At 36.5% G+C, this 15480-nt stretch overlaps 2 protein-coding genes across 4 annotated transcripts; one reads left to right on the plus strand and one right to left on the minus strand.

Moving 5' to 3' along the window:
* Positions 1-6700: 6700 nt before the first annotated feature.
* On the plus strand, positions 6701-7457 carry LOC132642828 (GCN5-related N-acetyltransferase 1, chloroplastic). The gene has a single exon (XM_060359854.1). The coding sequence runs from the start codon at positions 6746-6748 to the stop codon at positions 7328-7330; it is 585 nt and encodes a 194-aa protein (XP_060215837.1). The 5' UTR covers positions 6701-6745; the 3' UTR covers positions 7331-7457.
* Positions 7458-8147: 690 nt separating this feature from the next.
* Positions 8148-15295, minus strand: LOC132641895 (ruBisCO large subunit-binding protein subunit beta, chloroplastic). 3 transcript variants are annotated; one of them, XM_060359000.1, is made up of 14 exons: positions 14992-15295; positions 14464-14589; positions 12867-13004; positions 12686-12781; positions 12170-12412; positions 11856-12090; positions 10955-11124; positions 10605-10682; positions 10436-10507; positions 9986-10090; positions 9702-9794; positions 9493-9585; positions 8839-8965; positions 8148-8708 (listed from the first exon to the last, which is right to left on the minus strand). In XM_060359000.1, the coding sequence occupies exons 1-14, from the start codon at positions 15208-15210 to the stop codon at positions 8647-8649; spliced, it is 1857 nt and encodes a 618-aa protein (XP_060214983.1). In that variant the 5' UTR covers positions 15211-15295; the 3' UTR covers positions 8148-8646. The 3 variants fall into 3 exon arrangements, with proteins under 3 accessions (XP_060214983.1, XP_060214982.1, XP_060214984.1); XM_060358999.1 differs by having other exon boundaries at positions 8808-8965; XM_060359001.1 differs by having other exon boundaries at positions 8808-8965; positions 15055-15294.
* Between the last annotated feature and the right edge of the window lie 185 nt (positions 15296-15480).

A 15480-nucleotide genomic window follows, 5' to 3' on the forward strand; every position in this document is an offset into this window, starting at 1 on the left:
TGCGTATCCACATCCCGGTCAAAACCCGCTGTCCACCTCCTCGCATAAGGTATGTCAATCTCAAGGTGATGCCTAGGTACGGGCTGAAAAGGCAGCATCCTCTCCCACACCCATAACTGTAAGCGATATTAGAAAATACGATTTTTAAGTCATCGTTTCAAGAGGGTTGTCTATATTAAAGGTACGCACACTTAAAATATTACCTGGAGAAGAGAAAAAAATCCACACACATCTCTGACAACACCAATAGACGCTCGGCACAGGCATTTGTAAAGATTCTCAAAACAGCACCGCCCCAGCTGTAGTCTCCCAAGCGGTCCAAATGCTCCAAGAAAACCAAATAACGTAAACTGACAAAGGCATCTGATGAGTTTGGGAACAAGATGCCCCCGAATATAATAAGCAGGTACAAACGGGCATGACGATCAACATCGTGCTGCGGGGTGCCGTCCACAACTGGATCTAGACCCTCCAAATAAGTGCAGAGTGCACTAATCTGAACCCGACTCTGTCCTGAAATCTGGCCCTCGGCATCAGGCACAAAGTGGGTGAGCCTAGTCAATTCTGTCGCCCACGTCTAACCAGGAGGAGACTCGTACTGAGTGTATAGTGGCTCTTCATCTACCCGCAATCCAAAGAGGACCTCCACATCTTGAAGTGTAATCGTGGCCTCACCAGTGCGAAGATGGAAGGTATGTGTCTCTGGCCTCCACTGCTCAACCATGGCCGTGATGAGCACCCAATCATGCTGTACCCGACCAATGGACACGCAACGGTAGATGCCGCCCCGAAATAATATCTCCAAGATGCGAGGGTGTAGGGGGTGCTCGCATAAAAGAGTCCACGCTCTCTGCAGCCTACGGGGACGGAGCCTAGTAGATATCCCTATAGTACCGACCCATAATAACTCAGACCTATGATTGCCTTGCAAAGACAATACTGATCTATCAGCGGGCCCCGGGTGAACAGCTGGCTCGGGGTGATCATCGGGCCCCAGGGGAACATCGGGCCCAGGGGGAACATTCGGATCCATGAAAGAGTCCGGTCTGTACAAACTAAATTAGTCATTATTCTTGAAATGAGAGATAAATTATATTAACTAATTAATAATTTGTAAGGAATATGTGAATTATGTAGTATTATATCTTGTGAATAATTAACATAGGATATGCAGTAAATTTAATATGTGATAGTAAGGACACATATGTGATGACAAAGACTTTTAAGTTAATTACTTTTGAATTATGTGATGTCAAAGACTTTTAAGTTAAGTAGTTTGGGAATCGAAATTCAGCAGTAATATTTGTTTAGAACTCTATTTTGAATATGTGATATATTTTTAGTTGACCAAATAGCCAACACAACTACAATAAAATTAGACTAAAAGAGTATATTCGTCGACCACATATTTTCCTACAAACTTTACATTTTTTTCGTTAACTTATGTATTTATGAAAAGAAGAACTTTAACTATTCTTTTTTAGATAATCTTTTTTTATTTAACATATATATATTCATGCTTTTAAAATAATATAGATTAACAATTCATAATCATTTACAACTTGTTTGGATGGTTGTTACCTATTGTATTATATTATGTTGTTAGTTTAAATACAATGTTTGCTTTGATTGTTACTTTAATTTTATTGTTATGTAACGACGGAAGGTCCTATTTTATGTAACCACTGATTTGGTCCTATACAATACAACACAATACGATACATTATGAAACAATACATAACAATCATCCAAACAAAGTGTTAACAAAATAATAATTCATTACCAATCAACTTCTTTCAATTCATAAACAATATTTAACAACTAATAAAATCATAATCAATATTTAACAAATAATCAATTAACAAAATAATAATTCATTAACAATTCATAAATAATTAACAAATTAACAACTCATAAACATATAACAAATTAACAATTCATAAACATTTAACAAATTAACAATTCATAAACATTTAATAAAAAAATGAATTAAACAAAAAAAAAATCGGAACAATGGCAAAAGCCATTGCCCAGTCCGAACAAGAACAAAAAAAAACATTGATTTTTTTTTATGGAAAATAGCAAGGATTAAATGTTAAGCATGCTTAGAATATAATGTATATAACAAAAGTTCATAGTAGAAAACCTTAATCGAAGATTTTTTGTAGAGTTATTTTAATCGAGTTGTACGCCGCTTTTTCCCAAAATTAGAACTTAGAATCTTGCTCCTTGACTTGAATATACCGAGAATCTAAACTTTCCGGATGAAATTTAATAGAAAATAACATTTTTGGATGTGGGGACCACCTCGGTTTCGCCTCCAATGGCGTTTTCATTTTTTTTTTTGCCACTGGAGGGACCAGTGGTGGAACCGATGGGTTTAAGTTGAGTCCTATAGCGCAGTATTTTATTGCGCTATAGGTGAGAGAAAAATTCCTATAGCGCGGTAAAATACTGCGCTAAAAGCACTTAACGGGGCCGTTACGGTTAAGTGCTTTAGCGCAATATTTTACTGCGTTAAAGGTACTTTTGTAACTTTTTTTTTGTTGGAGTATTTTGGTTCAAAATGATTTTTTTGGGGGCATTTTGGTCCCGGACCCTCAGAAACGGACCCTTCATTGCTTGTGGTTGGGTAGGTTAGTCAGAAAATACTCAAACGGTCAATTTTAACATCCACAAGGTTGGGTGACCAAAAAATATTATTTTTTCTTTTAAAGGATAGTCAATTCTCAAGTTAATTTTGTCTAGACATAATGTCACGCCCCGAACCATGGCCTGGACGTAACACGGCATTCGGTGCCTGACTGCATGTGACCGAGCGAACCACATGGCTTGCTAAATCATCATGATACATAACATAAGCGGAATATAACGTGAATGCATGATGAGCCTTTATAAAACATGGTAAGTCATAATACTTAATAAAATACTCGTTTAAACATGAGAGAGCCAAAATGGCTATACGACTCCAAATGTCTGACATGACATAACTGACTTGTCTAGTCTATGAAACCTCTATCATGAGTCTGACTGGAAAACATACTTACTGGGACAAGGCCCCCAGCATACCTTTACATGCAAAACTAAATAAAGAAATACAATGTCTAAACCCCGAATGAGATGGGGCTCACCAATAAGCTGGTACGTGCAAATCTTAATGAGCAGAAGCGTCGTCCTGTAAATCCGTACCTGCATCGTGAAATGCAGGCCCCCGGGCAATAAAAGGGGACGTCAGCACATTGAATGTACTGGTAGGTAAAGTAACCGAAAGAAACAACATGGAACATGGAATAACATGATAAGAACTGAAACTGAAAACCTGGACATGAACATGAGCATGTGTACATACGTATATATATAACATAAGTAAAAACATGATAAGTAGGGAGAGCATTTTATAAACCGACACATGATATCACCACGTGGATACGTGGAGTCTGGTACCTCGCCGGACCAGCAGAGCCCCTATACCTTGCCAGGGTATAAGGTGGTAACGTACCTGATGGATCCATTCAGTGTAAAATTAAGGTATCGTCCTAACTAGGCGGAGCGATCCTTGTCCTATGGTGGCTACATAGTTTCAGGCTATCTGAGCCTTCTAGGTAATTCGTGCAACTCCCAAAAACATTAACATAATATAGTTGGCTAAGAAGCCCATGATTTTCGTGAATTAACTTGTACTTATCTTGTAATAATGATTTCACGAAATAACTTATAAACATGGTTTCATGAAATAGCTTGTAAACATATTCTTGATTCATGAGTAATAACAATAGTTCATAATCATATATGTGTAATTGACTTGAAAACATGGTTGTAACTTGCAAAATAAAATCATAAGTTTCATATGAACATAATGAGAACACATGAGGAAGAATTCATGATTCATGGATTAAGCTAGAATTCCTAATAACCGTAATGGAAGAGTAGGAATACAATAACGAACATAGATACAAAATTCACGTACATACATACATAATTTCGGGCTACCAATATGTTGGGTTTAATGCCCTAGGATTCGAACTTCATGGATTTTACGAAACGGATCATGGGGAAGAACGTAGAGATTCCCACATGTGGATGAAAGTTATACATACCTTAACTTCCCGCTTTTGAGCGTATCACAATGTCCTTCAATCCCTTCAACTTCAATCTATAGCAATACAGGTCATAGGGATTCTATATTAGCAACAATATCCATGCTTTGTTCATCTAAGCATTTTATCAAACACTTGGTGGGTATGAAGCTCTATAACCCTCATTAATGGTGTTTTCTTCACCCAATCCCCATTCTATTACTTCTAACTACTTCTACAATCTCAATTAGATGTAATTAACATCATTCTTCATCACCCATATGAATACAACAATCCCAAGTCAACAATCCAACAACTCTAGCATAGTTCATATAATTCTCTCTATCAAACCCATTTATTTTTCTTCCAAGAATTCATCAATTCACAACTATAAATGATTAGGGAGTAGAAACATTACCTTTTATGAGTAGTCACCACGAAATCAACATCCCCAAGTTCGATCTTTAGCTTAGAATGACGGCAACAACTTGTACTACACTTTATCCTTCACGAGCCTCGGGATTCGGGGCCTTAAACTTGGTTGATTCTCTACTTTATCTCTCTAACTCTCCTCTCTCTCACTTTCTCTCTCTAAGATCTGAAATTATGGGAAAAATGGGCTGCTAGGGTTAGCATTTCCCTTAAATACCAAGGGGAAATGGGTTTGACCCAACTTGAAAACGGGTTGGGACCTTTCTGTCTTAAAACGTCCATATCTCCCTATCCCGATGTCACCTGTGAATCCACAACCTATGGTTGGAAAGGTATTTCAATTATCTACAACTTTCGTTCTTTGAGTTTTCCCAAATTCCCAATTTATGATAGGTTTATGGCCTCCCGAAGTCAGGTGACCCGAAACGTACTTACGGACCAAGATACGGTCACTGTTACGGTCCCGTAACACGAAGTACGGACCGTAACTTGGTACCGTACCTTGGTGAAAATTTCCAGTGAGGTTCTGGAAATTTTTGGTGTGTTACGGTCCACTGTTACGGTCCGTAACACGTGTTACGGTCCGTAACGTCACCGTTACGCTGGCAGAACTTCCAGCGAACAGTCTTCAGTAAAATGGGCATAACTCTTTGCACAGATGTCCGTTTGACCCCCATAATATACCGTTGGAAATATATTTCAAAGGGCTACAACTTTAATCAAGGAAGTTTTTCCAAATTCCAAATTAATAATGGGGTTATGGTCGTTGGAAGTAAGACCTTTTATAAACTCACTTGCAAACATGCCCCGTAGAGTGGTTTTCAACTTTGTTTTGCCCAAAGACTCTTCTCATGTCTTGATTGGGTTTCAAACACCATTTATACACTACTCAAATTGGGTTCATTATACCCCCATCTTATAAGACAAATCTTAACCCGGATGTACGAGGTGTTACACATAACCACTTGTATATTGTGGAAAATTAGAAGGTTAACTCATGAAAATTTCTTAAGTTAAATAAAAATATTCATGTTCTTCTTTCACTCTAGATCTTTTATTTGTGGTTCTTTTTTTAATTTTTTTTATGTAAAATTTTGGTGTTTAATTTTATTCACGTATATGATGAGTAAAGTTTTGTTTTCTCAAGCAGTCTTAGATAATGAAAAAGAAAGAAAAAATAGTCTTGGAAGTTATCTCAAGGTTTCACGGGCTGTACTTGTGTAATTTTGTTGAAATTCAATCCTCAATACACCATCTGATTTGTTCCAAGTCTCTAATTGATTTTGATACGTAAGATTAGCTTAATTTAATACTTAAAAGTTCAAATCAAAACTTTTTTCTTCCTATTCATATTCAAATATAATTAGTTTTCTGGAAATTTCATGATAAGTTTCTTGCAAATTAGGATATAACTTTCTCGACTATCAAGGTAGGAAAAACAAATTTTACAAGTAACAGTCACTACTAGAAAATAGAGAATTAGCGACGGACAATATTCCATAGCTAATTTCATGTTTCTAGTAGTGATTTCATGATGATCGTCACCTCACGTCCCCTATACCCACCTCCCTACTCTCACCCCTTCACCCCTTGAACACTACCCCAACCCCCTCAACCGTACCACCCCTACGTACCCCGGCCTCTTGATCTTGCTTAAATTATATATAAACTCTTAACATAATTTTCTCAGCTTACTTATCGAACAATACTAAAAAATAAGTAAGAAATTAATCATTTATTTTCAATGGTTATGCCAACTTAAGACTTGAGATATGCCAACTTCATATATTCAGGTCTGAATTAAGTACATTACAAGCTTAACTTCACACCTGAATGTCTGAAGTTTTTGAGACGGCTAAACGTTAATTTTCGGCTATGTCCTAAATACCAGTCCTTCAAGCTCATATCTATGCACTTGTTTCGGCACTCGCTACTAAAAGAGATTTTATTTTCAGAACTCGAACTTAAAAATTGGAATATCTAATTAAGAATGGAAGAAACACAATTGCCTGAGTTTTTGATAATTTGGAAGGAAAAAACATAAATGCCTAAAGTGATGACGTTGCATGAGCCTTGATATTCAAAAGAAAAAGAAAAGTAAACGTAAATATGAAAAAGACAACGTTGCATGAGAACCACATACTTCAAAAACCACAAAAGCCTATCTACGTATACTCACTCACACTTCACTTGTTCTACTATACCTCTCTTTTTCCTTCTTCCTTCCATCATGAACAATGCTTCTCTTTAACCCCATCTCCACCCACCTACCCCCTACCCACACCCCCCTCACCCTCAAACACACCACCCCTCACCACCACCAACGTAACGTCGCCGTTTTCTCTCAACTCCAACCCAATATCCCCATCACAATCTCCGATGAATCGCTCCAATCAAAAGGATTCAATCTCCATCGTTCGATCACAAACCTCAACCTCGACCACCTTAACTCCGTCTTCGTAGCTGTTGGATTCCCTAGACGTGACAAGGCGAAAATTCAGGTAGCCTTAGAGAACACGGACACACTTATGTGGATAGAATACGAGAAAACAAAAAGGCCAGTAGCGTTTGCTAGAGCTACAGGTGATGGTGTTTTTAATGCTATTATTTGGGATGTTGTGGTGGACCCAAATTTTCAAGGGATTGGTTTAGGTAAAGCTGTGATGGAAAGATTAGTCACCGAGCTGTTACGTAAAGGGATAACGAATATTGCACTTTATTCGGAGCCCCGAGTTCTTGGGTTTTATAGGCCCTTGGGTTTTGTTGCGGATCCAGATGGGATCCGAGGAATGGTGTATTCTAGAAAAAAGAAAAAAAAATAGGTGACAAGGATAATTTTTTTTTTTGTTTGTTTTTGTATTTTATGAATTTATCAGTAATATGATTAATTGTACATTTTGTATCAATGGAGTAAAGAATATAATGATATTTCAACTCCAATTCTACAAATGCGTACATATGTTTCATTACATAGGGTTATATTTGTCACATGATAAATATTTATTCGCACCATATTTTTTTTAAAAATATAATATAATAATAGCTCTTTTCTTATTATAAAAATGCTAAGGCCAGCCGAAAAAGATTATTCAAAAGAGTTATTGTCAATAAAAGTTATTCTAACTGGTTTGAAAATAAACATATTTGAGTGATCAATGCAGATATATTTGAACTTTCAACTTCGTTACTTGTGGTCTGTGGATGTATTTCCTTTTAGCTAAAATTGGTTTGAAACCTTTGTCACTAGCAAAATATTTGGTGTGATGATCGTGTAACTCTACAAATTGCCTCAAATCTAATGTACCATGAAAGGACTAAACATATTAAGACTGACTATTATATCATCGGTAAGAAGATTCAAGAGAATTTGATCGCCATTGGCAATGTATATAAAAACAGGAAAGCAATAGGCTAATATATTCACAAGGGCCTTATACTTCAGGAATATGGCCAAAATTCTTAATTATGCCTAGTGATAAGGTGGCAGAACATATACTATAACTTGTACTATATAAAATCCAAATGGCTTTTGCCTTGTTCATGTGACTAAATTACTTAAAAGCATCATCATTTCCAAATACTCTGTATACTTTTGCGTATGAAATTAACAAAAAAAAGTGTACATTTTTGCATATCAAATTCGACAGGAGAACAGATCTTGGTGATGCTATATTGAATTTGTTTGGTGACAAAATATGTGTTTCTCGTGATATGAGCAGAACTACATATGTGGGGAAAAAAAATATACTTTAATCCGGCTATAGAACTAATTGCTCGTACACAATCCACATTTGCTTTCATGGATCGCTCTTCCATCAGTTCTTTCAGAATTTTGATTGTTAGACATATAAGATACTTGCAAGCATTTGCTCAAAATGCATTTCCTTTTCATGCAATGAGCTTAAGCAAGACATCTAACATGTACATATTGCTACTCGGGCATAATCCTGTCTGATGATGTGACGTGTTCTTTAGAGATTTCGGAAATTGGAATATAATGTGTCATTTGATGGAAAAACCATCAATTTTTTCCTTCACATCTGAAATTTTTGTCAGCATGGCAGAAATTGTTTGAAGTTGGCATCATTACGATAAGCTAGTACCTTCTTCTGCTACTGGCAAAATAATTAGTCATATCTCATTTATGTCTGGACGAAAGACCACTTGCCCCTAGACCTGTGAGACCAGTGAGCCTTGGACCTACAAGCCATTTATGTTTTAAAAACATTGAATTTGGGAGTTAAATATTGAAATCAGACCACACAGAGAGACACAGAGAGAGGGTTTTAGACAATATACCTATTATAGTTGTTGGTGGGACTAGGAGTACCTGGAGTTGGCATTGGTGGTGGTCGTCTTATTCTGGATACTGGTTCCGGGATGTCAATAACAACGGCATCTGATTTCAGGAAGGTCTTGGCAACTGCTGCTGCATGTTCTAGGCAACATCTAACAACCTGTTTCACACATTAGTCAGCAGGGACGGAGCTAGAGAAAAATCCACGGGTTCGGTAGAACCCAATAGCTTTGGTCAGAATCATGTATTTCTGTTAAGCACTTAGTATGTATAATTAGTTTATGAACCCAGTAAGCTGTAGTTTATAGAGTTAAGAAACCATAAACTCAAAATTCTAGCTCCGTTTCCGTTAGTCAGTAAGATTTTAAAGAAATCTACAGTGCACTAACAGTATCAAGCTTGTTTACCATCTATTAAAACTGATAAATAGAGGAGTCCTGGATTGTGTTGATGAACGGAGTTGTGTTTTATATTATCAGTTACGATGTTTGATTCCTTAAGTTTTATAGAACTGAAATGGTCTTCATTGGAAAAGACTCAGACTGCAGGTGAGCTCACAGATAGAGTTCAATACCGGTTCCTATTTTCAGCATTTCTTCACCTACCATACTATGAGATATAGTTTTCTAGGAAGGCGGAAGTGAAGGACTCTTCCCCTTCACATCAGACAAAAATTGATTATCTTACCTTTGTAGGATCCAAAATTTTGGCAGCCATCAGATCTTCATATCTGTCTCTTGCAGCATTATATCCATATTTCATGTTATCGACTGACAAAATCTGCACATATGTTGGAAAATTCAAGTTAACTGCCAGATAATGTATTCCTATTTTGAGTCTATTAACTTTATTGGCTGAAGCAAACTGTACAAAAATGACACAAGATTCAAAGCTACCTTCTCTACAATGATATTTCCATTTACACCAGCATTCTTTGCTATCTGTTTTGCAGGATAGGATAGTGCTCTTTTGAAAATATCAGCTCCTATCTGCGAATAATTCGAGGAAAATGTCAGTCTAGGGATCAGGTTAGCAAAAGCAGCAGCAGTTGGAGAAGACATAAATATCTAATCCTCCTGATGAAAAGCAAGCAGTTCAAGAAACTGAGAAGTCAGATAGTTTAATGAAATAAATTGCTTTCAGAACATGGAACTGAATAAGAACCATCTAGATTATGAACCTTCTGATCTTCATTATCTAGCTTTTCTTTGATAGCATCCACTTTTAATGATAGTCTCAGAAGACAACAGCCACCACCCACAACTACTCCTTCCTCTGTAGCAGCCTGAACAGGCAAAGTAGAGAAACTTACTGCTTCGAAGAATTATCTCTTTAAGAGTGATTTGATATCACCCCCAAGAACAGAATCAGATATAAAATAAACTTTTTTAATTTATCCTACTCAACAACAACAACAACAACAACAACCCAGTGAAATCCCACATCTTGGGGTCTGGGGAGGGTATAATGTACGCAGACCTTACTCCTACCAAGATAGGATGGCTGTTTCCGAGATACTCGAGTGGAACAAATCATAGGAAAAAAACTTTTGGCAACATCCTATCTTATCTTAAGCGTTTTAAGCAAAAATCACATCAATCCTTAGATCATTGGGAGAAGATGTAATTACCCTTGCAGCATTAAGGGCATCCTCAATCCTTAATTGTTTGTCTTTCAACTCAACCTGTGTTTGTGCCCCCACCTACATTTCAACTAATACAATCAAATATACTTTGGGTTTCTAAAATATTTTATAATATAGATTGACAAGATGCTGAGGCAGATAGATCTTTTGTTACCTGAATGATGGCAATACCACCAGATAATCTTGCAATTCTTTCGTTCAAGATTTTCTTTTGGAAATTTTCTTCTGTGTTCTGCATTATCAAATGACAGTCAACAAAATAGCTGTTTAACTCTACTAAATTCTGCAAGTTTTGCATGGTTTCAATTTCTAGAACATATTAAACTGTATATTTGCAAATTGATGAGGTATTTAATATTTATGTGTGTGAATTAGCTCCGACACTACTCCTAACTCCGTCCTTAAAACTTGTGAATCTAGTAGATATAACCATAAAACCTCAACAAGATTCTGTATCTTCCTTAAAACCTGTGAGTCTAGTAGATATAACCATAGATGACACACCTCAACAAGATTCTGTATCAGAGAAACCCTCTTCATAACATCCGCTCGAGTATTTCCATCAGTAACTATCAATGTGGAGTCCTTAGTAATTACCACCTTTGAAGCACTGCCCAACAAGGCCTTGTGAGCATTTTCAAGAGTCAAGCCCATATCATCTCTGATCACAGTTCCTGCAGCGACATGGCGAATTAAATATGGGGATAGTAAAAAAAATGTAAAATTCATAATTATGCAATCATAAGCTTAAGAAACTGTTCCTCGATTCTCAAATGTATACTTTTCTTTTTATATTTTCCGCTGTTATGTGTATTACTTCAATTAGACACTGTATCATTTCAATTAGACACTGTATCATTTGGGAATTTCTAGTTTATGGATAAGACTGACAATGCGGCTACTCCTCATAGAAAGGGCTAAAATACTATACATGATTATAGCTATGACTGGTATAAATAAGGTTTCAGAATTGTACCCCATTTCAAGAATAGAGTTGTCGAAATTTACAGATGAGTATTATTCAAAAGATTCATATTAGTAGCAGCTTCAAGGGGGATTCAGGATTTGAAGTATAAGGGTTCCTACAACGACCTCAAGTTAATACTATAATAATAACTGGGTTCACAGTCAAATATTTTTAAATGTTTAGTAGATTTCTTAACATATATACAGAGTGTGGGCAAAAGCTACTGGGTTCATGTGAACCCGTAATCGGGCTTCTAAATCCTCCTTGCTTATAGTCCTGTTGATTCATCCATGAAGAAGCCTGAAGCTTTGAGTGACAACATCTTTTCGAAAACCATTACACCGCCTTCAATGACCGATGGTTCTAGAGAGACTAGAAGAAACAAGGTAGCAGATATAAGAAACTAACAATTTCTGTTCACTATGCATGTATCACTACCTCCAGTCAAGATAGCAATGTCATCTAAGCAATGGCTCTTGCGCTCCCCGAAAGATGGAGCTTTTATTGCAGCTACCTTTAGGACACCCCTGAGTTTGTTCCTAATTACTGGAGCCAGCGCATCCTGCTCAATGCCCTCTGCGATTATCAAAACCGGGTATTTCTCCTTTACTGCATTGTCCAAAATTTTTACCAACTCCTTCGGGTTTGAAATTTTTTTATCAACCAATAGCAACTGCAACATAGAAAATTTTATGCCCCTATAAGTACCTGATATACAACAGGCACTAGTGATTAACAGAAGAAGTCACTACCTTACAATCGTGAAGCTCCACAATCCTCTTTCGTCGATCAGTTACAAAATAAGGTGACAAATAGCCACGATCAAACTGCATTCCTTCTACAACTTCTAGATTGGTTTCAGTATAGTTCCCTTTCTCAATTGTGACAACACCTTTTTTCCCGACCCGCCTAAGAGCTTCTGAAATCATCTTCCCGATGGCATAATCATTGCCAGCACTAACAGCAGCAACATCTTCCAGCTCGTGATCCTCAACCTGCAAACAGATTGTCAACGAGTGAATAGGTGAGCCCCTAAACGATCACTGTTTTGCGAGTTTCATCTCCCACGCGCCCTCTCAGCAAGTTATCCCAAAGGGAGTTATAGTTCAGGGGTAACAAGAACACCCAATAGTTTAGGTATGAAACTTGCAAAATGAAGAGAGTACAGCCTCATACATCTTGAATAAGAAAGCTGATTTTAAGCATATACCTGACCAAACAAGGTGTGTTTACAGAAAAAAGGGAAAGTAATTAGTCCTTCCTTATACCTCTCTGGACATCAACTTGAGCTCAGAAATGAGGGCTTTAGCAGTTTTCTCAATTCCACGAGACACTTGGACAACATTTGCACCCATTGCAGTAACCTAGAGAAAGATAATAAGAATCACCATTTATACCAGAAATAACTGAAACATGAAAGCAGTCTAGGGTATTAAATTCTATTCAAACCTTGACACCTTCAGCAATCAGACCTCGAGCAAGCACTATAGATGTTGTGCAACCATCGCCAGCAAGATTATTAGTCTTGGCACCGGCTTCCCTAACCAATTTTACTCCGACATGTTCAAGGGGATCGTCCAGCTGAATCTGTGCTGAAAACAATGCATATATTCAGTGCATGATAGTAAGGTGGAAAAGTGAAAAATGAAGCACAACTAGTCCATTGAACTCGAAAATAAGTTGAACTAGAGAAGCTCAAAAACCCGACATTATCTGACAGGCTAAATTTGATAAGAAGCATGTCCATGAAGGATATATCATTACTATTGAAAAAATGAAAACACTTTAGCTATCTTCCATCAGCTTTTAATACTACCTATGTACAATTACTACACGGATATACTTGGTACAATCTGTTTACAATTTTTTGCTTACATACCTGGATTATATAGTAATCCAATTAGGTTTAAAGTATGAATCATATTAATTAAAAAAAATGTAAAAGAAGAGGACAAATAACTAAGAATTTCCCTAATAAGTTCCAGAAATGACAAAAGTAACAACACTAGTAACTTCCACTATGCAGAATGAAGTGGATTTTTAGGTGGCACACCTTCTATATTTCCATAAATCTGGAGACAATTGAAACCCTGAATATGGACAATCCTATTATTTCTTCTCTATCCTCAGAAATCAAAAGTAACCCTTTGTCCAGAAAATAGAAGAAAGAAATAAATAAAATTAACGACAATTAAAGAAATAAATAAAATTAACGACAATTAAACTACTTTGAGAAAGAATCATAATAGAATGAGGGAAAAGGGTCAAAACTATCTTGTGTTACAATTTTGGGTCATTTATGCCCCCGCCGTTAAGAAAGTTAACAAAGATACCCTTCATTTGATGGAAATCTCAAATTGATTCAAATAACGCGATTTCACAAAAAATAACCCACTCTCCTATTCTACGCGCCCCAACCCGCTTCTTAAAATAACCCAAATCTTCCTTCTCTCTCATATTTTCTCCTCCACCAACTGGACTCTCAAGCCCACCGTTCCGGCGAACTCCATCTCCTACCAACCACTTCTCCCATTCTCTTTATTGCTCTTTACCTCACACCTTATCACCGCAAGAATTGGAATAATGGAAGAAGGACATAGTCAAAAGATTCCAGGCACCAATGAGTATCTATGTTATTCTAGTTTCCTTGTCATTTTCAACATAAGCTCTCCTTTAATGGTGACACTCTAAACGTCATCTCTTTCAAGTTCTTTAAATCTGTAATTTGATAACATCTTCTTTTTATAACTAGCGTCTGAGCCAACTTGCACGCACCTTACTTATTCTACATGGTATTTGCCAAATACATCCTACCAGCACAAGCACCGGATAACTCTGTCCACCGAGACTTAGACAGATGGAAAGAAATCACATAGCGTTTTTGGCTTTCTCTAATTTGATAACATTTGGAATTGCTTTTCATTTACATATCCCAATTACCAAGTTACATGAATTTCCAACCATTTTTCTTTGTGAAACATCAAGTACTAGAAGCCCCCTTCAATTTTTAACATATAACAAATGCTGTTAATGCTTGTAAATGTACCTCTTTAAGAACAGTTTCACCATCATTAACAATCTTGGGAGGACCATACTTATTTGCAAGAACTACATTCCTTCCTTTTGGACCCAAAGTTACACCTACAAGCTCTGCCACCAAATCCACACCTGCCTGGACAAAATATCACCTAAGTTAAAATCTTGAAAATCAACAAAATATAGTACTCCCTCTGTCCCAATTTATGTGAATGGGTTCACACTACGACGGTCAAAATACTTAATTTTTACGAGTACATTATTTAAAATAAAATCCACATATTTGGACACTACACAAAAAAGTACTACAAATCAACATAGCTAATTCATTCAAAATATTTTATAAGTTTGAGAATATCGTAATAAAAGAAACAAACAACTTTTTGCCTCCCCAAACAGTAACACCCTGACATAAAATCTATGTTACTCGAACTCTCCGAAATTATTGCGGCACCTGTGTCGTATTCTCTAAAAATGCACTACTTTTAAAGTATCCGACACACACCGTCGATATTTTTAAAGAATCCGAGCAACATACCATAAAATGAAACAGAGAGAGTAATAGTTCAAGAAAATAAAGAAAAAAGAAATCCATAATGACCAAAAGTTTCTTTGTGGTAGAACCATCATGGTTAAAGTACAATTCTTTAGCCATAGCTCTTGTATTCAACATAGAACAAGAAACTCTTTTAGAAATTCTGTGTACTGAGCCATTTTTCAAAGTAATTGCATGTAAAGGATTCAAAGAACAACTCATTTTTTTTTTTTGGTGGCTGAAGTTTCAATTATGCTTAAGGCTAGTACTACAGGGATAAGAAAAGAGATTAACTGAAAAATATCTGTCACAAATAAAAAATCTGTTTTTTTTTTTTTTTTCTGGCTCTATTCACCTTTAGAAGCTTCAAATTATGAGCAGAAAAATGGAATATTGGGCCTGTAATGTTGTGGCCCAAAATAAAGAAAGTTAAAAGGCCCGTTTGGGGTTCCTTCTAATTGTAGTTTTCTTCTTCAATCTTCATTCTATCAT

This window comes from Lycium barbarum, chromosome 5 (assembly GCF_019175385.1).
Source record: "Lycium barbarum isolate Lr01 chromosome 5, ASM1917538v2, whole genome shotgun sequence".
NCBI lineage: Eukaryota > Viridiplantae > Streptophyta > Magnoliopsida > Solanales > Solanaceae > Lycium > Lycium barbarum.

Bases quoted from the DNA above. Each gene is read 5' to 3' on its own strand.
- LOC132642828 (XM_060359854.1), top strand. From the start codon at position 6,746: ATGCTTCTCTTTAACCCCATCTCCACCCACCTACCCCCTACCCACACC.
- LOC132641895 (XM_060358999.1), bottom strand. From the start codon at position 15,210: ATGAGTTGTTCTTTGAATCCTTTACATGCAATTACTTTGAAAAATGGC. The intron at 12,091-12,169 runs GTAGTGACTTCT...TCTATGTTGCAG, and splicing joins TGGAGCTTCACGATTGTAAG to TTGCTATTGGTTGATAAAAA. The intron at 11,125-11,855 runs GTAGTGATACAT...ATGTCGCTGCAG, and splicing joins CATTGCTATCTTGACTGGAG to GAACTGTGATCAGAGATGAT.